Source organism: Pygocentrus nattereri, chromosome 5, assembly GCF_015220715.1.
Source record: "Pygocentrus nattereri isolate fPygNat1 chromosome 5, fPygNat1.pri, whole genome shotgun sequence".
Lineage (NCBI taxonomy): Eukaryota > Metazoa > Chordata > Actinopteri > Characiformes > Serrasalmidae > Pygocentrus > Pygocentrus nattereri.
This window is the reverse complement of record NC_051215.1, coordinates 47,385,926-47,410,919: the sequence shown is the minus strand read 5'-3', so window position 1 is coordinate 47,410,919 and position 24,994 is coordinate 47,385,926. Positions and strand designations below refer to the sequence as shown.

The window sequence follows — 24,994 nt, the reverse complement described above, 5'->3', positions numbered from 1 at the left end:
CAAAGCATTCGGTCACTTTAACAATTGCCTTGGCGGATTCCTTCCAGAAATACACTGGGCGATTTTAGCTCGTATTAAAACACACAATGACAACCACTTCCCCAGCACGGGGCTCGGCATGCAGGCCAGCACAATGGAGGCAGAGGAAAAGTCGACATTTGCTACTAAAGGGGGCAGTCGTGGGCTGGAGGTTAGGGAACTGGCCCTGTGACTGGAAGGTTGCCAGTTCAATCCCCAGTGCTGACAGTCCATGACTGAGGTGTCCCTGAGCAAGACACCTAACCCCCAATTGCTCCCCGGGCACCGTGGATAGGGCTGCCCACCACTCCGGGCAAGTGTGTTCACTGCCCCCTAGTGTGTGTGTGTATTCACTAGTGCATATGTGGTGTTTCACATAAAGTATCACTTAACTTGAAGTCTCTATATGTCGACTTTATTTTGAGGTATTAACATAGTGATTTCTTTGTAAAATAGACTGTAGAGACACAGGATCGTCCTAATGTGGACATGACCACTCATTTTTAGCTTCAGTGCTCCGTGTTAGCAGCGCTGCTCAGTTTCTCTGTGTTCAGTACTTGAAGCAAAGCATGTTATCCTGAATGAAACAGGTTATTTGATCCTGTTCATAGATGGAGTGTGAGTATATAAACTTTGTCAGTGCATAATGATCTATTCTAATGTACAATGTGAGTCACCAAAAAAGAAGATTTCTAAAATCACACAGTGTCTTCCGAAGACATTCAGCTACAGCTCAAAGCGCTACAGAGACTGATGCTGAAAGAGACAGATCAGATCAAAAGTATGAAACATACTTTACGGCTGTTAGAAGCGCTTTTATGAAAACTCACTGCAGAGCTACTTGATTAAAGTTAACTAATGTAGCACAGCTGGTTAATGCACGTTATTTAAAATCAGCTAGATTTTAATTATTTAGCTGTTAATGTACACTGCACTCATTTACATTAACAACTACTTATTTCAAAGTCGGTTATTCAGTATAGTATCGGACTCTGTGTTATCGAGTACTAAACAAATGTGTACTCATACTTAATGGTATCAATGCATACTAATGATTATGTTTACCTCACTGTGCAAGTCTACAAGAAACATGTATTCAACAGAATTCAACAGAAACTGGTAGAATAACTTTTTCAGCAGAAAACAGAAGATAACTGTTCTCTGACTCACGCGGTCTTTCCAGCGGCATGTTCAATCTTGTGTTTGTGAATGTGGTGGCAGTTAACCATTTTAGTCTTACCTGTAAAAAGGGCAGCGCAGAGCAGGATCCAAAAGCTCCACATTTTTCTGTGGATGTAAATTTAAATTGATGTCAGCTGAATATTACAGAGAAGTAGGGCTGAATGATTGGCGGAAAATACCTAACTGTGATTTTTCTGACCAATATTTCAATGTAAGGTATTTTCTTTTCATTTCTTGCCAGGAAGACCAACACATCCATTTTCCCTAGTTTATGAACATTATTAGATCTCTCTTTAAAAAAAATACATCTGTGAATAATTTAGCATGTCATTAAAATTGCTGCTCTTGTAATTTGAAAATTTCACTCTCAATAAAAAAAAGCAAACCATCGTTCAGCCCTGGGAAAAGGTCATAACTAGATTATCATGCACAGATCAGGTCTGGTCTCAGAATTTAACACGGACCCTAACAATTCACTACCAGAGGTGGACGAAGTAAACAAAGTCGAGACCCCCAAGGTAAAATATTACTCCAGTAAAAGTAGAAGTTCCTCCCTTTAGACCTCCACTTGAGTAAAAGTACTAAAGTATTTACCTTCAAATGTACTTAAGTATAAAGTAAAAGTACTAAAAGAGTAATTCTGGCTCTGATGTCCTGTTATCATTTTTATAACCAGACTGGCTTCATGAACTCATTTCAGGTGAAAGTCCTCCAGCGTCTCTCTTGGTAAACCAGTCTTTTAATAGAACGTCATTAATTAGTGACGCTGACGTCTATTAAAATGATCATAAGCACAAAACACTGAAGGTAAACAGTTTCCATCAGGGAGAACCGAGTGGCTCTGAAATCACTTTTTACACACAAGCAAAGTTTCAGTTTAAGATTACTTTGTAAATTAGTTACAAGTTGAATAAAAACTGGCTTTAAACTCAGGATCACAGATGAGCTCCTTTACTGTGTTGATCTGTAGGCCTCTGTTCATAAACATGAACCAGCCCAAACTCATTTTCTATAAAATGAAAGTGCTTGTATGAATTCAGAAAAAAAGAAACAGGCCAGTCACAACTGCATATGTGGACATATTTCTATATTGTGCTCTATTTACAGGTTAGGTTAGTTCATCATTTAGGTGACGCATGTGCTCCCATGTTAAGTGTTTGGGTTGCAGTGTTCTTGCTTTAAATTTGTTTAAATATATTGACCCACTTGCAGAAGAAGTTTGAGCCTTCTTAATTTGATAAGGTTGATCTCTGACGAAGTCACTTGGTGTAGTTGTATATAAGCAGCTATACTTGTTAATTATCTACCTTAGCACATTTAAACCAGGTCATTGTTTGGGTCTTTGCTTTGGCTCATAACGTGTCTGTTTATATAATGTTCTTTTTTGCAGTTGTTTCACTCCAGTGTCCTGTGGAGTGGGAAGTTGGGATCTGGATTTTGTTGTAAATTTCGGCTTAGGGTACCGTTACTGGAAGTAGAAGTCTGAAGTCTATTGTAGTTCGGGGAATGTTTTACGGGATTGGGGTGGGTCTCTCTTTGTCTTCTTTTTTAACCCATAACCCAGTAAGATTTATTTCTTGGAATGTTAAAGGTTTACAATCCCAAACCAAAACAGTTAAAGTTTTCTCCCATCTCAAAACTTTGAGTGCAGATATTATTTTCCTCCAGGAGACCCACTTAGTCAAATTGGAACATAATAAGTTGTGTAAATCTTGGATGAATCAAGTGTTCCACTCTAATTACAACACGAAGGCGAGGGGAGTTGCTATTTTAATTAATAAAAGGGTTCAGTTTATACCAAGTGAAATTATTTCAGATGGGGAGGGAAGATATGTCATTGTAGCTGGCCAACTGTTCCAAGTACAGGTGCTACTGGTCAATGTTTATGCCCCGAATTGGGATGATGAGAACTTTGTGAAAAGGCTTTTATCTATTCTCCCAAACCTTAACTCCCACAAACTTATCTTAGGTGGTGACTTAAATTGCGTTATGAGTCCAGTTTTAGATCGATCTAGCTCAAAAAACGGCTTCACTTTCTAAGATGGCTCGGTATTTGTCCCTCTTTATGGAGGATAATAGCTGTGTGGACCCCTGGCGCACATTACACCCCTCCAACAAATCATTCTCTTTTTTTTTCGCCAGTTCATCAATCTTATTCACGTATTGATTATTTTTTTATTAACAGCGAGCTCCTTGATTCTGTTACCTTTGTCGACTATTTGGCTATAGTTATATCTGATCATGCTCCTCTTCAAATTGACATGAAGTTTAGCCTATATTATAAAGATCCTCCTCAGTGGCGTTTAAATCTTCAGTTTCTTACAAAGGAATTTTTTTGTTCCAAGATCTCCGACACCATTGACTTCTTTTTGGCTACTAATAAGTCAGAATCGATTTCCAAGGCAACATTATGGGAATCATTGAAGGCTGCACTTCAGGGAGAAATAATTTCATCCTCTTCATACGAAAACAAAATTAGACGGGTTCGAATGGAGAAGATTTCTAAATCACTAACTGAATTGGACAGAACAATTTCTGAAAATTCTTCCCCTGACTTGTTGAAATCACGCACAGACCTTCAGGCGGAATTCAATCTCCTCGCTACAGAGAAAGCGGAGGCTTATATTTGGCGCCTGCGGGGTCGGATATATGAGTTTGGCGATCGGGGTAGTCGACTATTGGCCCATCAACTGAGGAGGTTTACTGCTTCCAGATTAATCCCCCAAATTAGAGATTCATCAGACAATATAGTAACTCATCCCAAGGAAATGAATAATATTTTTGTCAAATACTACACTACACTCTATTTTAGTGAATGCTGCCTCAACCCAGATACTATAAACACTTTTTTGAATAAATTAAAACTGCCCAGTTTAGACCCTGACACTATACAGAATCTAGAGGTCCCCATTACACTAGAGGAGATTACAGATGCAATCTGCTCTATGAGTAGCGGAAAAACACCAGGCCCAGATGGCTTTGGTATAGAGTTTTATAAAAGGTTTAAAGAAAAATGATCGTCTCTTCTCCTGGAAATGTTTGAGGAGTCACTAGAAAATGGTTATCTTCCCCCAACTCTTACCCAGGCAACAATCTCTCTTATACTGAAAAAAGACAAAGATCCTACCTTATGTGGTTCTTATTGACCCATCCGCCTGCTTTGTAACGAGCACAAAATTCCTGCGAAAGTACTGGCCAAACGTTTAGAATCAGTCCTTCCATCAATTATTTCAGATGACCAAACTGGTTTTATTAAAGGGCGTCATATTTTCTCTGACATCCGTAGGCTTTTAAATATTGTACTCTCCTCCAGCTCTTCTAAAGTTCCTGAGGCCGTTGTTTCATTAGACGCTGAAAAAGCATTTGACCGTTTAGAATGGGAATAACTTTTTTCAGTCCTGGGCAAGTTTGGCTTCGGGAACAATTTTATTTCATGGGTCAAACTCCTTTACACTTCCACTTCAGCTAGAATTTGTACTCATTCTGTTCTCTCTTTTTTTTCTTTACAACGGGGCACTCGTCAAGGTTGCCCGTTAAGCCTGGCTTTGTTTGTTTTAGCTTTGGAACCTCTGTCTACTGCCCTTAAAGAATCGTCAGACATACAGGGTATTATACGCTATAACATAGAAAACAAAGTTTCATTGTATGCAGACGACCTCTTGCTTTATATTAGTCACCCCTCACTTTCAATTCCGGCTGCTCAAGCCATTTTAAAAGAGTTTGGCTCCTTTTCGGGATATAAGTTCAATTTTGATAAGAGCGAATATTTTCCTCTTCATTTTCTTACAGTCCAATTATCTCAAACCAATATTCCCTTCAGATTAACTCAAAATGGTTTTAGGTACCTTGGTATTCATATAGCCCGTACCCGTATCCATGAAGGAGGACTTTCAGAGGTGGAGTACTCTTCCCCGATCACTTGCTGGTAGAATTCAAAGTGTCAAAATGAACATTCTTCCCAAATTCCTGTTCCTGTTTCAGTGTCTTCCGGTATTTTTACCTAAATCTTTTTAAGGACCCTTGATAAAGCAATTATAAATTTTGTTTGGGGTGGTATAATTCCTCGAGTTGGTAAGCTAATTCTACAGAGGCCCAAAGACCAGGGGGGTCTAGCCCTACCAAACTTTTTTATTTTACTACTTCGCAGCCAACATACACAAGATTGGTTTCTGGGTTAATGCATCAGGTGTTACCTGATGTGTACTGGAATCGCTATCATGCCACTCTTCATCTCTGAAAGCACTAATATTCTCTTCCCTCCCGTTGTCTCCTTCCCGATATTCTTCTAATCTTTTAGTTAAAGCCACGCTTAAGATTTGGATACAGTCCCGCCAACAGTTTAGTTTCCTTTCAGCTTCAACCTTAAGCCCGATAGATAACAACCATCTATTTACTCCCTCTAGACTAGATCGCACATTTGGCACCTGGAATAGATTGGGAATTACTACCTTTAGGGACCTATATGATGATGATACCTTTCACAGCTTCTCCGGATTGTGTTTCAAATTCAACCTTTTGCACACCAATATGTTTCAATACTTTCAAATTCGCCACTGTGCCCAGACACTTTTTGTCCCGTTTCCAGGACGACCACCTGAATTACCTTGGGAACGCTTGTTTGCAGTTCCTGTTCACTCACTCACAAGGGCTGATATCACAGTTTTATATTATTCTAAGGTCATTCACTGATTTCCCCTCAACAGTTAGGCCTACATGGGAGCAAGAACTTGGGTTTGAGATTGAGGAGGAGCTTTGGAACAAAGTTTTAAAAGAGATACATTCGTAATCTTCTTGTCCTCGATTGAATTTAATCCAGTTCAGACTTGTTCATAGGGCATACCTAGGCAAGGCCAGACTGGCTAGTATATACCCTGGGGTAAATCCCTTATGCCCCCGATTTGATAAAGAGCCAGCCACCCTATTGCTCCTGTTGGACCTGCTCGAAGCTTGAGAAATATTGGAAAGCTGTCTTTAGTTCTTTAAACGAAGCTCTTGGAAGTAATGTTAGCCCCAACCCATTATTCGTAGGATAATAGCTTGGAGTACAACTGGAGTCTTCTCTGAAGTCTAGCGTGACTGAGGCACTAAATTTTGCCCTCCTCTTAGCTAAGAGAAGAATTCTTCTTGGGTGGAAAGCTCCCACGACACCCTCACATGCTCTGTGGTTAACAGACGTCATGCTCTTCCTCAACTTAGAAAAGATTAAATTTAGTTTGAGAGGTGTGGCAGAGATGTTTGAGTTGGTCTGGGATCCCTTCATCACATACTTTAAAAAGTTGTCCAATTTAAGTGAATAGAAGCAGAACGGTAAATAGATTTGAACTGTGGTGTTTTTTTTCCCCCTTTTTAAAACGTATTTATTTATTTATTTTATTAAATTGATTTACTTTATTTTTTGACACTGTATTTTATCTTTTTGTTAGTCAGCAATACTGTCAGTATCATTATTAATGCTTTTTTTTCTTACACTTATCTACTACTGATCAAAATGTCTACATGTTCACTTGTACATTTATAGGAGAGAGGGGGTGGCATAGGGAGGGGGGTTGGATAGCTTGGGAAGTAGGGGTTAAAGAATGTTTGTTACTGTAACATTGAAAATGATCAATAAAAAAAGGGGAAAAAAAAAACAAGAGTGAGAACAAAGTGACCGCTGGGCCCTGATTGGTGCTCTGGCTTCTTTTGTTTTGACATGTTATATTTTTATACACACAAAAGCCAAAAGGAACGACAGATTTCTCAAAATGTGGTGGAGGAAAAAGTCGGATATTAGACTCTGAAATGTAGTGGAGTGAAAGGAAAAAGTCGCCCAGAATGGAGAAACTTAAGTAAAGTACAGATACAGGAAAAAACTACTTAAGTACAGTAACTAATTACATTTACTGAGTTACTGTCCACCACTGTTCTCTACTCACATTTCCCTCAATGACTGCATAAACTATGAGACACATGGTTCCCTGTCGCACCACTCTGGCACCAGAAGATCTGGATTTCCAACACTTCTCAACATAAAACAATCAGATGTGTATTTGCTTTCTAAATGTCAGAACCCACGAAATGAAATATGTGAAATACCATCACTCAGGGCGAAAACGCCTGGCTGGTCCCCGCGGCGCTCTCAGGCGCGGCGCTCTCACGCAAACCGAGCCGCACTCACGCGTCAAACACGAGATATAAAGCCTTGAAAATCAAGATAATGTCGTGAGAACAGCAAATGAGCAGTTTGACCAACCCTTAGACAATAGATAGGGAGAAAAACAATTGGCAACGCTCGACACATCTTCCAGAAAATATTTAGAAATATTTTTATATTAAATAATAACTACCAAATCGCCTTTTGACCATTTACTTAAGGAAAAACGTCTGCCTACAGGTAGTTTCGTGACTTCTGAAGTAGTTCAGCTCTAGACGACATGAGCAAAACATCCGCGCCCCTCACAGCCCTCACGGCAGCTCCTCCATTAGAGCAGCAGACCTCACTGAGCCTGTGTGACCGGGCCCTGCTCTGAGGAGGAGAAGCACACACTGCTCTCCACAATATCATTTATACACCTTACAGTTCTTGCTAAAAAAATAAAGCTGAGGTAACTTACAGAAACAGGTGCTGTACACATGTAACTCGACCGACCCCCCCCCCCCCCCAAAAAAAAAAACAAGCCGCATTACTCACTTAGCGCTGAGCTGGAGCCTGAAGAGAGCCTCACTCTGCTGGGTGATGAGCTGCTGGGCTACGCCACCCATCCCCAGCGACAAGCAGCTCCTATAGAAAACACTTCCAGAAGGGCGTCGCCGTCCCATCCCCCTCCCCTACCGACAATCCCCGCCCCTCCCAGCAATCCCCGCCCCCGTGGCGGGACTGACTAATTTAATACAGAACGTGAAGGTTAAAGGTTTTTAAACTCATGCGTAAAAACCAAAATCACCATATAACCTGAGATGAGAGATGCAGCGCAACAATGACTGTATAAAAATTTACAGGTGACGGCACATAATGACCACAGAATGAGTAAATAAATATGTGCATATATTGTACCCAATGAAGTGTCTAGTGTCCAGATGTGAAAGATGCACTATGTGCAGATGAATAGATAAACACAAGACAAGCATGAGATTCAGATTCAGTCCTCCTCTTAAACACCCCCCCTCCTTCTCTGCTGGTCTCCCTGGGAAAAGTTGAATAGCCTGATGGCTCTGGGAACAAAGGACCTCCTGAATCTGTGGGTTGAGCAGCTCTGTGACAGCAGCCTGCCACTAAACCTGCTCCTCCTGTCCCCCCACTAAAACGGGTTAGTTTGCTGCAGAGGTCAGGAGCTGTGGCGTGTGGGACAAAATATATTTTAAATCGGTTTTATTTACTTTTTTTTGTTTGTTTGTGTGTTTGCTGTGACGTAATGACATAGGCAGTTGGCGCAGGGGGCACTGGCGCTGGGGCCTGTGGCTCACAGCAGCTACATCCAATTTCTTACCAACACACCTCACCAGTCAGCTTCCAACAACACAACACAGACAGAACTAATGTCTATTTACCTCCCTCTCATTCCTAACGCGTCCATAGTAACCAATTCTCAAACAGATCCCTCACAGCCCGAAACCTGATTTATTTATTATAGGTTTTAAATGTTTAATACTCTACTGGAGACTGTAAGATCCTAGTTATGCACTAGGCTGCAGCCACCACGTGTGTGTTCGCCTGAAGGAAACAGATGTGTACACTTACAGTAAAACATGGCAGGGGTGCTTGGACACTCTGGGTTTGGTTTGTTGCCAGTGGGTTCCATGGTGCAGTTCAAAGGTATGGAAAAAAAAACAGGGTATAGTAGTGATGGGTGTACATGGGATACCAAGTACGGACATGTTGTCAGTCACCTTTTGTCATTGTAATCCTAATTTGCCTTTGTAAACGCTGGGAAAATACTCTTTTAGCAACTGAAAACACCTGGCCTGTAGCACTGGCTGCAGTGCTATGCTCTCCTACTGTAACAACAGCGTATCTTATAACAAATCTCAGGTAATTATCTACTGTAATTACAAACTGTAGTTATTCTCCAGTGAAACAATAAGCGTCTACCCAATAAGCCTACAGCCACACCACAGAGTCTCTAAGCCAAGCAGTGGTTGCTAGAAGGTCCCCATCATGGAAAAACCCAAAGGCTGGAACATGAAGTCACACCACTGTTCATATATACACAAACATATATATGAGCAAACAATTTCATAGACGGAGGTAAGCTACATATATATGCAATGCTTTTTCTGAACATTTGGGTGTGTTTGGGGGCACCTCTTTACACTTCAATCATACTATTTTGTATGCAAGAATTATAATAAAAAAATAATTGATTAAAAAGAAAGCAATAAAAGTTTCAATACAATTTTTATGTTTACATGTAAAATTTAAACATAAAAATGTATGGTCAAAATGAACTATATGCAAATAAAATAAAGTGATGAGATCTTCTGGCAATATAATGATTAAGTTAAGTGATACTTTATTAATCCCACAAACGGGGAAATTCCACCTCTGCATTTAACCCATCCGTGCAGTGAAACACCACATACACACTAGTGAATACACACACACTAGGGGCAGTGAGCACACTTGCCCGGAGCGGTGGGCAGCCCTATCCACGGCACCCAGGGAGCGATTAGGGGTTAGGGGTTAGGTGTCTTGCTCAAGAACACTTCAGTCATGTGCTGTCGGCACTGGGGATCGAACCTTCAGGTCACAGGGCCAGTTCTCTAACCTCCAGCCCACGACTGCCCCCAAAACGAAGCTACAGACGACCCTGGGTGGATTAACACAGTCAACAACAGAGCAAACAATCCAAACAAAATGATCAACTTACAGAGCCCTCTAGGCTCTAAGTGAGAGCTTATACTGTGTTATAGTAAGAAAGAGTCCTGTCTAAGTCCTCAACTAAGCACGCTTCCACTGCATGCAGTCTTTGATGTTCCTCAATCTTATTAAGTTGATATTTATTATCTGTAGCTGATGCATGCTGTTCTGTGCCCACAGTACAGTACTGGAAGCTCAGGTCATGTTTACAGATCTGTAGCAGTAAATGCGCCAGCTGGAGGGCATAACAGCTCCTTTCTTCATATCTCTGCTCTGTGATGCTGCCCGAACCATGCCTGAAATATTTCACATATGTGACCCTATTGTTTAGGCATGGGGCAGAACTCCAACCACTCCCTGTTTTCCACAGAGCATTCCTCCAACAACTCTACATCTATCATGACAAAGCTCACGGACCTGTAGTGCTGATGTTTTCAGTAGTTATAGTGATTAATGTAACAGATTTTCATTGTTATATTTAGTACGTTTTTTTGTTTTGATTGCATACAACACTGATTTTTTTTTATTTCTTCTGTTTTATTAAAAATGCATTTCATGCAGAAGGAGAGTCAGGGAAGGGCCTCAATTCTGCTTGAAATATGTTTTTTTTTTTTAAGAAATTGCAGAAAGTCACTGCCTACAAACAAACTCATGGGAGAGGTCACCATTAGCCACAGGCTTCCACCTCAAGCTGACCTCCCCACCCAGAATGACCCACCCCCCAGAAACCCCATGTCACACAGAACACACACACACATACAAACACAACAACAACAGCCAAACAGCCAAACAACAATAAAACTACAATCACCTTTTCAAAATTGTTACCAGTGTTGAAACGTATAGGTGGGATACTTTACTTCAAATGTCCTCCTTCTCAGAAAATGTTACCAGCATTAAAAAAAAACAATTATGATGTAACTAGGATATGTTGATAGCCTAAATCAGCTAATCGGGGTCATTTGCTGTGGCTGTACTGAATTGGTATTAAAAACGCAATAAAATGTTTAAACACGGAGGTGGTAAGTTATTCTAATGTAATGCACATGGTCTATAGGACTGCTTGGATAGGGAGGATAAAGCAGGCGGCAGCCGCCACAACACTAAACCTAATCTGATAGCAGACATCACAAAACCTCACTTTCCAGCCACATGGACGGGTCAGTTTGAACATTTCCTTCAGGCTTGTGCTCAGGTTCGCTCACAGAACATGTGGAGCAGAGGGATTTCATATAGTGAGCAGTTGCCAACTCAGGGAGACACAGAGGCTCTTATAAGCCGCCCTTCAATTTAGGAGGGGAAGAGAAGCATGAAAACGCTTCCTGTTTGTAAGTTGTTTATTTTCAGTTGATGGTTTGAATGTTTGAATAAACTCTCCCCGTTTGGTCTCCATGTGTTCCTGAGTTTCTGTGTGTTTCCTGGTCAGCACTACGCCGGTATGTCTTTAGATGCTGATGTACACTTTAGACGATTTGAGATTTGGTTTTACCTTGTGCGCTCCTGTGAACAGTTGCTGTGCCTCCCCCTCAGCCATGTAGACAAGAGCTACCTACTTGATTGCACCCAAGGGATCGGCCCATTTATAGTCATGTAAACTTTGATTATAATCCATGTTTCTGGGAGACAAAAAGCATTAGACACATGTTCATCAATTCCTTTCTCTTTCTTTCCTTTGTTCAATTGTGCATGAACAGTCTGAGATCAAATGTGGTGTCATCACACACACACACACACACACACACACACACACTTTATCTAGGCCACTTATCCTTCTGGGTCACATGGGGTGCTGGAGCTTATCGCAGCGGTCATTGGGTGGAAGGCACAAAACACCCTGGACAGGTCACCAGTCCATCGCAGGGCAAATGTGGCGTCATTGCAAGTAGGATAATTAAGTAGGTTGGTAAATTTTCTGAGGTTACCTGTATTTCACATTCATAATGACACCCCAAGGCAGCTGGCTGATGGTCAGTTTAGAAATTTGTCTGGCCTTGGATCTGTCTCACACTGTAAGTACATATTTATGCATGTATGCTTGAGTGTGCGTGAGAGATACGTATTTAGTGATGTGCTGCTTTGATTTACCATCTCTTACTTTTAACACCTCTGTTGGTTTTTATACATGTACATCAAGCTGAGTCATTTTCACTACATATAGTTGCATCCAGGTGACATCTTCTCAAGTCAGTGTGGCTTTTAAGTTAGTCAAACTGTTTTGTAAAAGGGGTTTTAATGAAGCTGCACTCATGCAGTTTAGTATAAAATGCACTAGGGCAGACCAGGAAAGTCACATCTGTCTTCTACTTCTTTTCACCAGTGAGATGCAAACACTGGCACAATCAATACTGTTTTCAATCAATACGTTTTTCAGTTGTATAGATCGCTCCCTGTTTTCCTGCCTCTCAGCGGCACTATTTGAGAGTATCTGATTTGCAGAAGCAGCAGTGTTTAGCTGATTTTAGCCCATCTTTCTTCCCTACATAATGCTCATAATTATATAAAAATTACTTTAAGGTATTTGACAAATGACAATGACGCTGATGCTCTCAGATCATGCCACGCCACCCACTAGCTTCAAATATTAACCTAAAAGTTTAGGTTAGAAAAATGATACACAATGAATACATCATGTTGCAGGTTGTGAAGGATCCTTCTGAAAACCGTTACCATGAGTGAGATGCGTTATGGATAAATAAATTATGATATAAATGCATCTCAGTTCTGTCTGTGCAGTGTTGATGGAAGCTGAGTGGTGAGGTATGTTGTTAAGGAGTTGGATCTGTGAGTCTCGGTTGTAAAGCTGTGTCAGTATCTGTGTGAGCGGCCCAATAAAGATCTCAGTGGGCCCAGAAGACGCGGGTCCACCTGCCCCCTGGGTCCTAGCTGCGTGTTTCGTTAGCTGGGACGTCACATGGTCCTTAGTGAAGTAACGTGACCGATGATGACGGTGGCTCACTGCAACGTTGTTTTCTTTCACACCTCTATTGAGACAAACCCCGCCCTCCTTTGCCGGGATTGGCTTACATTACCTCGGCTCTCGCTCTTTGATTGGCTAGTAGTTCGGCCAGTGGCTGGCTCTTTGAACTGTCAGCCAATCCGAGCGCAGAACGGCGGGCTGCTCAGAAAACGGGTGGGGAAAAACAATAACAAGGCGTTGCAGCGGTGGCGTTGCAGTAGGGCTGGTTTACTTTCTGGCTTAATGATCTGTCTAATTTACACAGAATAAGTAACCTGAAGATTTCCAGAAAATCTCCTCTGTTAACCTCTAAGAAGAGCATCGTTCGGTAATGTATTCATTCATTCATTCATTCAACACCGTTCATTCGTTACTTAGCTCGTATCTAAGCTTCATTTCTGCACAGCTGTGAAGAATAACAACAAAACACAGGTAAATAGTGTCTAAAACCTCGTGATCGCGACGTTACTGAGATGTTGGGCCGCAGTTTGGGTTGTGTTTCTGGGCTAACTTATCTGCTCATAAGTACCAAATAAACAGGCCACCTGGCGAGCAAGGCGTTATGAAGCTGTAACAGTGTCTGTTAACCTCACAACTCCACTTTTCAGCTGTTTAAAGGGTGGTTAGTCACTGTAACTCAGGAATCCGTGCTGCTGCTGTGTGATAAAACCCTTTAAGGCATTTATATAGCTTTATGCTACTATACCGATATTTGGCTTCATTTTTATTCTTACTTTTTAAAAGAGAAATGGCCAAATTTGAGTTCAGAAGTCTAACATAAGACAATAGTTTCTAAAATCTAAAATCCCCAAGAATTTGGGTCAAAGATACATTTTTGCTTAATTTAGCAGTGAATTTTCTCAGTATTATTGTGGGACATTTCGGGAGAAAAGCCCATTTATTTTATGTACTGTTTTATAATTTCATGGTTTAAGTATCTTATTTATTATTTATATATATCACCATATTATTGCATTTACATTTATATTTATGGCATTTGGCAGACGCTCTTATCCAGAGCGACTTACAATTTGATTATTTTTACACTGGCGGTGTTAGGAGTCTTGCCCAAGGACCCTTATTGGTGTAGTGAAGGGTGTTTGCCAAGGTGGGGATTGAACCCCAGTCTACAGTGTAGAAGGCAGAGATGTTACCCACTAAACTAACCAACCACGTTGATTATTGTTAGTGAGTTTGCTCATGAACATCACCTATTTAACAATGGATGGTGTTATTAATGTTACCCTGGCTAGTAATTACAGTGTGGGTGTTGCATAGTAATGTCAGTGTGTAGTAGATTCTTTTACAAGGTGGAGACACTTTGAAATCAATTCATAGGTTGTGTTTAGCAAGAACCCTGAGCAGAATTTCCACCCATAAGTAATGATTTTCTAACCGTTAACGTATCTACAGAAACACACTATTATAGGACGTCCTCACTGGGAATATGAGATGAATACTAATGAAAGACAGGCTGTACGAGTGTCGGATGATTTTCATTTAGGTTTTGTTCCTCTTACATTGCTGTCTTTGTTGGTTGGGTGTTTTCCCTGCTCTTTCAGACATTCTCAATTCAATTAGGAGCTAAATACTGTCACATGAAAGACAGCCTCTTTAATCGCATTCCTGCTTCTGCCTGCACTCATATGAGGTCTGTGCAAAGACATCTCCATGGAAGCTGGTTATACACTTTTACATCAATACTTTAATAACTCACATTATTGTACACAGACAGTTTATGCATGATATTTGCTTGTTAATATGGCACAAAGAGCATGTGTTGTACCAAAAATGCCCAGAAGGAGTTTTACATGATTTTACTTATAATGCTGTTTATTTAGACTTGTTTGTGAGTCAGTTTTGCTCATAATTGGACTCACATTTCCAGACTGCCATGGGGTCGTTGTTCCGCAGTGAGGAGGTGTGTCTGGTCCAGCTTTTCCTCCAGTCAGGGTCTGCCTACAATTGCGTCAGTGAGCTGGGAGAGCTAGGATTGGTCGAATTCAGAGACGTGAGTTCAGTTAACATGACCGTGAGCGAACATGCTGTGTGGAGTTTATTAACAAACTAAAAGCAATCAAATGACCTTTAATTGGTGTTATTCTTCGGTTCAGTCTTCACTGATCGTCTTTGTCTCACCTCCACAGTTGAACCCCAGTGTAAATGCCTTCCAGAGAAAGTTTGTCTCGGAGGTGAGGAGATGTGAAGAAATGGAGAAAACCTTCAGTGAGTTTTTTTTGGGTTTTTTTTTCGGATGACAGTAACAGAACTGATTTCAACAATAGAACTACTGAGAATGCATTAACACATCAGAGTATAAACACCTTCATTTGATCTTCCTTTATCCTTCCTTCTCTGCATCCCCTCGTTCATTGCTTTGGCCAGCATTTCTGGAGCAGGAGATTGTGCAGTCCCTCTCTCCACCACTGAGCGGCACTCTGCCACTTCCTAGCCCACTGCCTGCAGCTCCTCAACCCAGGGAGCTCCTCGTGATTGAGGAGGAGAGCGAGAGACTGGCCAGAGAACTCAGAGAGGTGAGAATGTATTACTAATCGTAGTAACAAACATGGAGCTGTAGTCTGTGACACCAGTTGGATCTTTGAATGTGCAAACTGATTAAGCTCAAAGAGTGTATAGACTAAATGACTTGTAAAGAGGGGGTGACTCCGGTGTTTTTGTTGAGCCGTAGGTGTCTAGGAACAGAGACAGTCTGTGGAACCAGTTGACCCAGCTTAGCCAGTACAAAGGAGTTCTTGTCCAAACCCACTTGTTCACAGCCACACAGGTGAGGTCTCAATTTCACACGTTAATTCTACAATTAATATTCGTACATCGTAATTATACATGTAGGGTTTTGTTTGTTTTTTAGGGCCCAGCTCTTAATCTGGAGACCACAGCTTTGTTGGATAACAGACAAGACATTAGACTGAGGTGAGGAACATCAGCTATACAGAGCTGCCGCCTAAAATACGGCTAGTCTCTGTCTACCTGGAAATTGACTGGTCAGTGAGCTTTCAGTTTAAACCCACAGTATTTTTGTGCGTTAACAGTGTTGTGGAAAACGTTCTATTCCAGTTTTGTCGCTGGCGTGGTCCATCCATGGAAAGTCCCGGCCTTCGAGCGCCTGCTGTGGAGGGCCTGCCGGGGTTACATCATTGTAGATTTCTGGGGGATGGAGGAGAAGCTGGAGGTGGCAGACACTGTAAGAAAGAAAGAAAGAAAGAAAGAAAGAATCGACATAAAACAGCTGCATATCCTCACAACGACATATGAGTCATGGAATCTCATTTTCCAAACACAGGGAGAGATGGTGCAGTGGACAGTGTTTCTGATCTCTTTCTGGGGCGAGCAGATTGGCCAGAAAGTAAAGAAGATCTGTGACTGGTAATGTGATGTTCTTCTCTTCGTAAGAGAATTACATAACGAAAATGCATCGACACAATCAGAAACTGGGTCTCTGTTGATTAGTGTTTATTGCATTTTCTAACTTAATGGCTTCTTTATCACTGCACTGAACAGTTTCCACACAAACACCTTTGCTTACCCGGAGAGTTCAGAGGAGAGAGACGAGATACTTCAGGGGCTGCAGGGGAGGATCTTTGACATTAGAACTGTAAGTCAGGATAAGACCATGTGTGTCTTCCAGTGCGTCCTCTGTTTCGCAAAAAGATGTGCAAAATATGCATTTTATTGTCTAGACTAGCTTTACTCATTCTCCTCATGTTTTCTTGTTCACTCAATCATGGATCTCTCTCTATGCAGGTGCTATCTCAGACAGAGAGCTACATGCAGCAGTTGCTGGCCCGCTGTGTGTGTGCACTGCCACAATGGAGGGTGCAGGTGCAGAAGTGTAAGGCAGTGCAGACAGTCCTGAACCTCTGCAGCCCTTCAGTCACTGACAAGTGTTTGATCGCTGAGGCCTGGTGCCCTGTCAGCAAGCTGCTGCTGCTGCAGAGCGCCCTGATAGAAGGCACGGTGAGGCTCCAGCTAAGCTGCTTGTATATGACATGTTCACCCAGAGTTTGGAGGGCACCAACAGTGCAATTTGTCCCAGCTCTAGAATACATTCAGCTCGTCAGCTGCTGGACAGTGTTAACAAAACAGAAGTGGTGATAAAACTGACTGAACTTGCTAAGGTTCAATGGGAAAAGTAGTTATATATTATAAGTCATGCTTTACAATAAGAATACAACATGCAAACCTTATGAAATGTATTCATATAGGTAGATTTTGGCTAGTTACTCAAAGATGGTAATCCATGACAATTTGAAAACCAAGAAACTACCCAGTAGAAACTCTTTAACCTGCTTAGAAATACAGCGTTTATGAATAAAACAAAGCTCTCTTCTTCAGTAAGGAGATCTTTATCCACCTGTTTCATATTAGATCGGTTGCCAATTATGTAGCATTGCTGTGAACACACTGCACTGGTCACATTCACAGAGTCATGCAGTCAGCTGACGCAGGTAGTGCATGACCACAAATTATGTACAAGGACAGGCACACATTATATGGTAGGAGAAAATTTATGATTTAAATGCTTTTCATTTTGTTCTCTTAGACATGCAAGACATTATTAAGCCAGAAACTAATGTGATTAAATAAAGAAAGTGTAATGCATCACACTAACCAGGTTACTATAACCCATTACTTGTTCCCATGTTTACCCCAGAACTGCAAAAGTATACTATAATACGGACACTCCAACATGTGTATAGAGCCCATGTCCTACATTATTCTGGTACTTTATTTATTTTCCCTGAGGTCAACTTACAATGTTTGTGTGGTGTAACAAACCAAAAACAACCACAGTTCAATTTTAAACAGGCTATTCTTAGTACTGTGCCTTTAAATAGATCTGTTCCAGTTTATATCCTGCATTATACCTGATTTAAAACCATTTTGGCTGGAAACACTCCTTATAACTTCAGCGTGAATGGGCAGAGCTGTAAACTGCTGTAGGCTGAAAAGGTGTAAATATGTAACAGTAAATTTAAAAAAAATTCTGTTTTGCTGCTTAGTTTTCATATATGGACTGTGTGGTCTGTGGAGTAAACAATGCATTTAGAACAGGGGGAGCAAGTCCTGGTCCTGAAGATCTGCCACCCTGCAAAGATAAGCTCCAAATCTCCTGATCCAGGTCATGAAGGCCTTCATAGGCATCTAAATAATGAAGCCAAATGTGTTGGATCTGAAATTTCCAGGATGGCAGATCTCCAGGACCAGGTCTGGACATCCCTGGTTTAGAAACTCTGATGTTTGCGTTAGACATCAGATATTTCAAATGTTTCTTTTCTCATGGTTCTTTTTGTTCCCCATGACATTCAGAGGAAGAGTGGGAGCAGTGTGGACTCATTTTACAACCGCCTGCCTGCCCCCACCTCTCCCCCGACGCTCTTCAATACCAATGCCTTCACTGCTGGCTTTCAGAGCATTGTGGATGCTTATGGTGTGGCAAGCTACAGAGAAGTGAACCCAGGTAATAGACACGGGTAAATCATAGTGTACTTACGTTGTTCTTTAAAACAAGCCTTTGTGTTGCACACAGACACAGACGCACACTATTTTAGAGGAGCATGGGAGCGCTACTTTACACAGCATGTCCCTCTGTGTAGTTGTGCTTCATATAACTCCTGTAATGGACATGCATTAGTATATATTAGACCTCCTGTCTTTGTGCCAGTCCTTAAGAACTCCCAAGTCAATTGTCTAATGGGCAAATTCAGAGTAAGTGGCATGGAGGATTTCTAAAGACTGGACTGAAATCATTAGACACTTAGGTACATTAGGATCATTAGGTACACCCCATTATAATCTCCTTGTAAAAAGTACATTTGAAAGATGTTTGAGATACAGCTAATCAGCCTTTGTTCATTCTCCAGATTAGATTATTAGATCCAGATTAAAATGCATTCAGTTGATCTTCACATCCAGAAGAAATTGTAGTGGAAACTAATTGTATCCATGTGGGTCATTTCCTCAGCGGTGTATACCATAGTCACGTTTCCATTCCTCTTTGCGGTGATGTTCGGAGACGTCGGTCACGGTTTTCTCATGACGCTGGCAGCTCTCTGGATGTTGCTGGAGGAGAGAGATCCCAAAATGAAGAACAGCACCAATGAGGTATGTTCAATCTGAGAAAAATCTAATTACAGTTCATTACCAACGCAAAAACCACCGTTCATTACTACTCAGAAAGATCGTCCACAATTCTTTACTTATTGCATTCAGAAAGTGTTCGTAATGAAAAAGCATAAACCGGTTCTCACAAAGTTTTCGGTTAAGCATCCCTGCGATGTTTCCACAACTTGATTAAAGGTGACTGGTGCTGCATTCAGTTTGGACATGATTTGGAAAGGCACATTTCAGTCTTTATAAAGTTCCACAACTGACCGTGCACTTTCAAAACAAGAAAACAAGCCATCACGTCTGCCGGCCTCCGAGAAAAGATTTTGTCGAAGCACGTATCTGGAGAAGGACCTTATTTCTTCAAAAGGTCCAGAAGAACACAGTGGTTTACATCATTCTAAAATGGGACTTCACATCCCAGAGACTCTTTCTAGAGATGGCTGCTCCGCCAAACTAATCAAATAGCAAGAAAGGGCTTTAGTCAAGGAAGTGTCCAAGAAGTTGAAGATATCATGGAGCTCCAGTAAAAGGCTCATGGCTGTTCGCTTGAAGCCAAAAAGTAACAAGATTCTATGATCTATTAAAACTAAGATTGAACTCTATGGCCTGAATACCGTAGCATTACTTCTGGAGGAAGCTAGGCACCATTCCTAGTCTGTCCCAATTCCATCTCTACAATGCCACACAATGGTGATAGCATCATGCCATGGGCACGGGTTTTCGGCTTGTCAGGACTGAGGGAACGATGGATGCATCAGAGTACAGAAGAATCTGTATTTTGACTTTTGTAAGGATCTCAGACTGGAAGAAAGGTTTTATCTTCCAACATGACTGATCCAAAACATATCGTTAACACTATGCAGGAGTGGCTTTGGATGGCTGAGTTAGTCTACCAGAGTAGCTTTCAATGTCTGACTTAAAACCAGTGAAACATCTCTGGAGAGATGATCTCCATCCTACCTTACAGTGCTTCAGATGTAAATACTTTCTGAATGCAGTGCATCACAATTCTAGCTTTATTGGAGAATTATTATTAGGGGTGGTATTGAAAATCCAAACTGAATACTGAATGAATTACTTTAATGCCACAGAGAATCAAAACGTTTCATGCCATTCAGTACCAAATTTCAAAACCCAGGTAGTTGGTCTTATCAGCCTCCATGAGGCAATAAAGATGCTTGTTCCAAAATGTAGATTGCTGATTGGCTGTATAAAGTACATTCCTCATGCATGTTATTAGTGTCAGTGCTTGTTGATTCGTCTGCAGTCCGTTGCAGTCAGTAAAATACTCACCTCACACTCCTTTCTGGTTGAGGTCCTACCCACTTTCCATATTGTAATAATTCAAATAAGGGTATTGGGAAAAAAGTATTGTTTATGGTTCAGTATCCAAGTATGATTATCTATAGCTAGACCAAGCCCACCCAGAAGGAGAAGCAGCTTAGAAGGTGTGTGTGTGTGTGTGTGTGTGTGTGTGTGTGTGTGTGTGTGTGTGTGTGTGTGTGTGTGTGTGTGTGTGTGTGTGTGTGTGTGTGTGTGTGTGTACCAAGCCCTATCAATCATATCAGTCATAATGGTCTCTGTATACTTAATCAGCCCTTTTCTTCCTTCTTCACATGTTCTTGTCTCAGATGTGGCGAATGATTTTTGGAGGGCGCTACCTGATTCTGCTGATGGGGCTGTTCTCCATCTATACCGGCGCAGTCTATAACGAGTGCTTCAGCAAAGGCCTCAGTCTGTTCCCCTCTGGCTGGCACCTCAGACCTATGATACAACACTACAACTGGAGGTGGGCATCAATATGAGTAAATACAACATGTCAGTGTGTTAGAGCCACATTACTATTGTTGTATTATGTTTATCTCATACAGCACCTCTGATAGAACTTAACAGGTAATTATCAGACCATTTGAGCTTAACTGGGAATGCAATAAACTGTACAGTGCTGCGCCCTACCAAGAATACATAGGCGCAATACAGTCAAGTCTGAAATTGCTGTGATTCTCCAAAATACAAACTCTGTGTTTATTTGTGCGTCTTTTCCTTTAAATGACTTTTTCTCTTAGTGATGACACCCTTAGGGAAAACCAGTACCTTGCTTTGGACCCAAACGTCACTGGAGTGTTCCAGGGCCCTTACCCCTTTGGCATTGACCCGGTAAACAGAATTAAATCCTCAATGGAACCTTTTGACCGCAACATGCTGACACTTTTAATATATTCAATATTATCTGCTGTTAACCTTTCTACCACAGATCTGGAGACTGGCAAATAACCACCTGACCTTCCTCAATTCATACAAGATGAAGATGTCGGTCGTCATTGGGGTCATTCACATGACTTTTGGAGTTTGCCTGTCTTTTTTCAACTACACGTGAGTCATTTATGCATGTAATAGTTGCTGGTATCCCTCTAATGACTTCACACATTTTCTTTTATCGTAACTCTCCTTTATTTATTTTACTATTTTACCTGCATCTTCTCTCATTTTGCACTTTTCCCCCCTTCAGTCTGCCTTCGTTTACATCTTTCCTCCCTCTCCCTGCGCAGACACTTTGGTGACATGGCCGGTGTGCTCCTGGTGCTGATTCCTGAGCTGGTGTTCATGCTCTGTCTGTTTGGCTACCTGGTTTTCATGGTTGTATTTAAGTGGATTGCTTTTGGACCGCAGGACTCCAGCTCTGCTCCCAGCCTCCTCATCCACTTCATAGACATGTTCCTATTCACTCAGAACCCAGACAACCCGCCCCTCTACGCAGGACAGGTGAGGGACAGCATAACCCACTTTTCTGTTATATTCTCTGTACTTCTGCTTCATGTCTGGGCTAATTTAAATATCTCTCATTTGTAAACAAGACACAATCCTGGCCAAATCCAAATGAAAACAAATGAAGATTCTTTTTCACTTTGAGAACTCGATCATATGAGTACTCATAAAAAAGCCTTTATTGTGACTAGTTTTGTGGAGAAAGCATTTGACCCCTTTCATACACCCTCTTTCCCTGTTTAGAGGATAGTGCAGCAGGTGCTGGTGGTTCTAGCCTTGTGTGCTGTTCCTGTCCTGTTACTGGGAAAACCAATTCATCTCTACCTCAAACACACAAGGAACAGGACCATGGTAAGAGTATATGAATGAATAAGGAGTTTGAATTTGCATCGTTCAGAGACGTTTCTGACCATCAACACAAATGCACATCGGCTCTTATTCATCAAAGTCGTACATGGTCAAATCTGAACGTAAAATGAGTGCATGCAGTTTTCAGTTTTGTCTTTAGTGTATGATTAAACTCAGACCTGGTAGAAGTGTATGCACATTTGAGCGTAATACCCAACTAACCAAAACGTGACACACACACACACACCTCCCTCAGGGTCGCGGGGTCATAAAAACAATAATACTGATTTTTTTTAATGAATATGCCAGTCCAGTACAAATCCTACATTATTGTACTTTGGTTTTATGCTACTGACAAAAAAAAAAAAAAGCTACAGGTACAGATGGATCAGACACCGCTGCAAAAATACATTTAAAATGTTTTTAAGAAAGAAAAACACCACCAATTACATTCGACTGTTCAAAAAATCTTTATTGCATGAAAGAACTACCAGCATCTCATGTAAAGTTGATTTATTTGCCCTCAAATCTGTTCAATTCCACGTCGTGCGTTTCTCGAGATCAGACAGAGAAGGTCATGCATCATTAAAGTCTGAGCTCTTTCTTGGGGGCAATTTTGATAAGTTCCCATTTTAAAAAGTAAAATATTCATGCATGTAACTCCATCGACTTCACTAGAGTACAACTTTTGTTTGTGACAGGAAGAGCGGCGCCCCCCACTGACTGACACTAGCTCAATCAACGCCCAGCAAGGAGACCTGGAGAGAGGAAATGGGGCTGATAACAAGGTGAGACAGCAACGCACCAAAGGGGAAAGAAAAAGCTGTACTCCTTCCCGATACACATACTTCTGTTTCTCTTCACACCAGGAGTTTGACATTACTGAGGCCTTTATGCATCAGGCTATTCACACCATAGAGTACTGCCTGGGCTGCATCTCTAACACTGCTTCTTACCTCCGGCTGTGGGCTCTTAGCCTCGCACATGCACGTGAGTATTGGATGCATGCACAAAGTTATGGAATCTTTAGGAGGTCCCTGCACTTTCTAAGCAACACAGGCATTCGCACAGTGGCCCTCAATCATCAAAGCAGAAGCAAGCACAGATTTGGGTGCCTGGCGTAATCCATCCATCCATCCATTTTCTAAGCTGCTTCTCCCTCAGGGTTGCGGGAGCCTATCCCAGCGGTCATCGGGCGGAAGGCCGGATACACCCTGGACAGGTCGCCAGTCCATCGCAGGCCTGGAATAATAAACTTAATTTTTAACTTAACAAATTTGCCTCAGCTGTGTGGAAAACACACAGCAATCCCCTTTTTGTTTCACATAAAATTTTCCCAAGTAAACGGTCCCATTTACACACCCCAACTTATGCAGGTCATTCTAAGCCAATAAAAGGAAAGCATTCATCAGGGCACTGGCTGTCTTGTGGAAAAATGTACAAACACCACATTATGGTCTTTTAGGACTGCTAAATTTGCTATGTTTGCTTAGTTTTAAGGACTAATGAGCTAACAAAGTCAAGTCCAGTTCACAACTGCACAAGCATCATGTTCTATGTGTATTGATATTAGATATTTTCTGTAACAATCTTCATTATTTAACAAATCAAGCATTTTCCAGGTTAAAACTGTTTAAAGTGAATGACGCAGGCCTTTGCACTCATTTTAGAATCTGATTGGACCCCACACACAACTTTGATGAATACAAGGCCTTTGGGAATACACCCGTCTCTCAGTTCAGAGAAACTCCGTACACTTCACTACAAGAAGTGACCGACAAATTTGAGATCACGACTTAAAATTTGTGCATACCTTTCAGAGCTTTCCGAGGTGCTGTGGGTGATGGTGATGCGGATCTCGCTCTCATGGCAAGGTTACGTAGGATCAGTCATCCTGGCGGTCATCTTCTCTTTCTTTGCTACACTTACGGTGTCTATCCTGCTCGTCATGGAAGGGCTGTCGGCTTTCCTACACGCCCTGCGTCTGCACTGGTAAGCCTCCCCTCATGCAAAAGTTATGAAGGTATGGTGGGAAGAAAATGCAACAAAATGCTGTCATTTTTAGTCAGTTTAGTTTTAATTTTGAAAACGTGCGAGAGCAACTGTGTGCCAACTACATCAGTTTCCAAAGCTTTTTGTTATGGCATACTGGGCAACGTATTGGACCCGTTTTCCAGATCCTGGTTAAACGTAAACCTAAGCCTAGACTGAATAGGATTTTCAATGGTAAACCCAGCATTGCAGGTTAGTCCAAGATTTAATACATGTTCATGAAACCAGCCCACTGTGTCTAGCCCTGGACTACAGTTCCCATGTTCATCCATACAGGACTCAATTTATGTGAAAAGGTCACCCTTTATTGACCATTGTCCTTAATTAAATTGCCTGATTTTGCCCATTTCCTCTCTATCCAGGGTGGAATTCCAGAACAAGTTCTACAGCGGAACAGGATATAAACTGAATCCTTTTTCATTTGCATCAAATGTGCATCTCCTGTAAACAAACAAATTAACATAGTAGTGTCAAACTAACTGCACTAAGTTTTTTACATTTTTTTTTAGAGCTGACATTTTATCTTGTATCCCATTTATGTATATAGCCCAGCGTATAAAGCTTTGTTTTGCTTTTAAGAAAATAAAAGCTTGCAGTGGCTTTGAATGAGAGAACTACATTAACCAAGTGACCATATCCTCTGCATCAGGCCAGTGATGCACGTCATGTACAAACTGAAGGTCAATAAAAGGTTCTTTCCAACTTCA

The 24,994-nt window shown here is 41.4% G+C and overlaps 2 protein-coding genes across 3 annotated transcripts in view; one reads left to right on the top strand and one right to left on the bottom strand.

Moving 5' to 3' along the window:
* The window catches only part of wu:fc21g02 (DNA-directed RNA polymerase II subunit RPB1), a 21,919-nt gene extending 13,936 nt beyond the window's left edge, over positions 1 to 7,983 (bottom strand). Inside the window, exons 1-2 of one of the 2 annotated variants that reach the window (XM_017710196.2) lie at positions 7,871 to 7,983; positions 1,259 to 1,305 (exon numbers count right to left, since the gene is read on the bottom strand). In XM_017710196.2, the coding sequence (XP_017565685.1) occupies positions 1,259 to 1,305; positions 7,871 to 7,941 (118 nt within the window). In that variant the 5' untranslated portion in view covers positions 7,942 to 7,983. Of the gene's footprint in view, positions 1 to 1,258; positions 1,306 to 7,275; positions 7,293 to 7,870 lie in introns of those variants that run through there. The other variant, XM_017710197.2, reaches the window with a different exon arrangement.
* A 5,195-nt stretch (positions 7,984 to 13,178) lies between these two features.
* On the top strand, positions 13,179 to 24,994 carry tcirg1a (T cell immune regulator 1, ATPase H+ transporting V0 subunit a3a). The gene is made up of 21 exons (XM_017710194.2): positions 13,179 to 13,320; positions 14,881 to 15,003; positions 15,140 to 15,218; positions 15,378 to 15,526; positions 15,682 to 15,777; positions 15,862 to 15,923; positions 16,068 to 16,194; positions 16,294 to 16,376; positions 16,512 to 16,605; positions 16,755 to 16,967; positions 18,321 to 18,471; positions 18,976 to 19,115; positions 20,753 to 20,910; positions 21,188 to 21,278; positions 21,376 to 21,494; positions 21,671 to 21,884; positions 22,131 to 22,238; positions 22,937 to 23,023; positions 23,105 to 23,225; positions 24,056 to 24,227; positions 24,650 to 24,994. Exons 2-21 carry the CDS (start codon positions 14,887 to 14,889, stop codon positions 24,732 to 24,734), a joined length of 2,466 nt encoding a protein of 821 aa, XP_017565683.1. The 5' UTR covers positions 13,179 to 13,320; positions 14,881 to 14,886; the 3' UTR covers positions 24,735 to 24,994.

Coding starts and splice junctions, on each gene's coding strand:
- tcirg1a (XM_017710194.2), top strand. CDS start 14,887: ATGGGGTCGTTGTTCCGCAGTGAGGAGGTGTGTCTGGTCCAGCTTTTC. Junction 15,924..16,067: donor AGACAAGACATTAGACTGAG/GTGAGGAACATC, acceptor GTTCTATTCCAG/TTTTGTCGCTGGCGTGGTCC. Junction 21,279..21,375: donor ACCCCTTTGGCATTGACCCG/GTAAACAGAATT, acceptor TTTCTACCACAG/ATCTGGAGACTGGCAAATAA.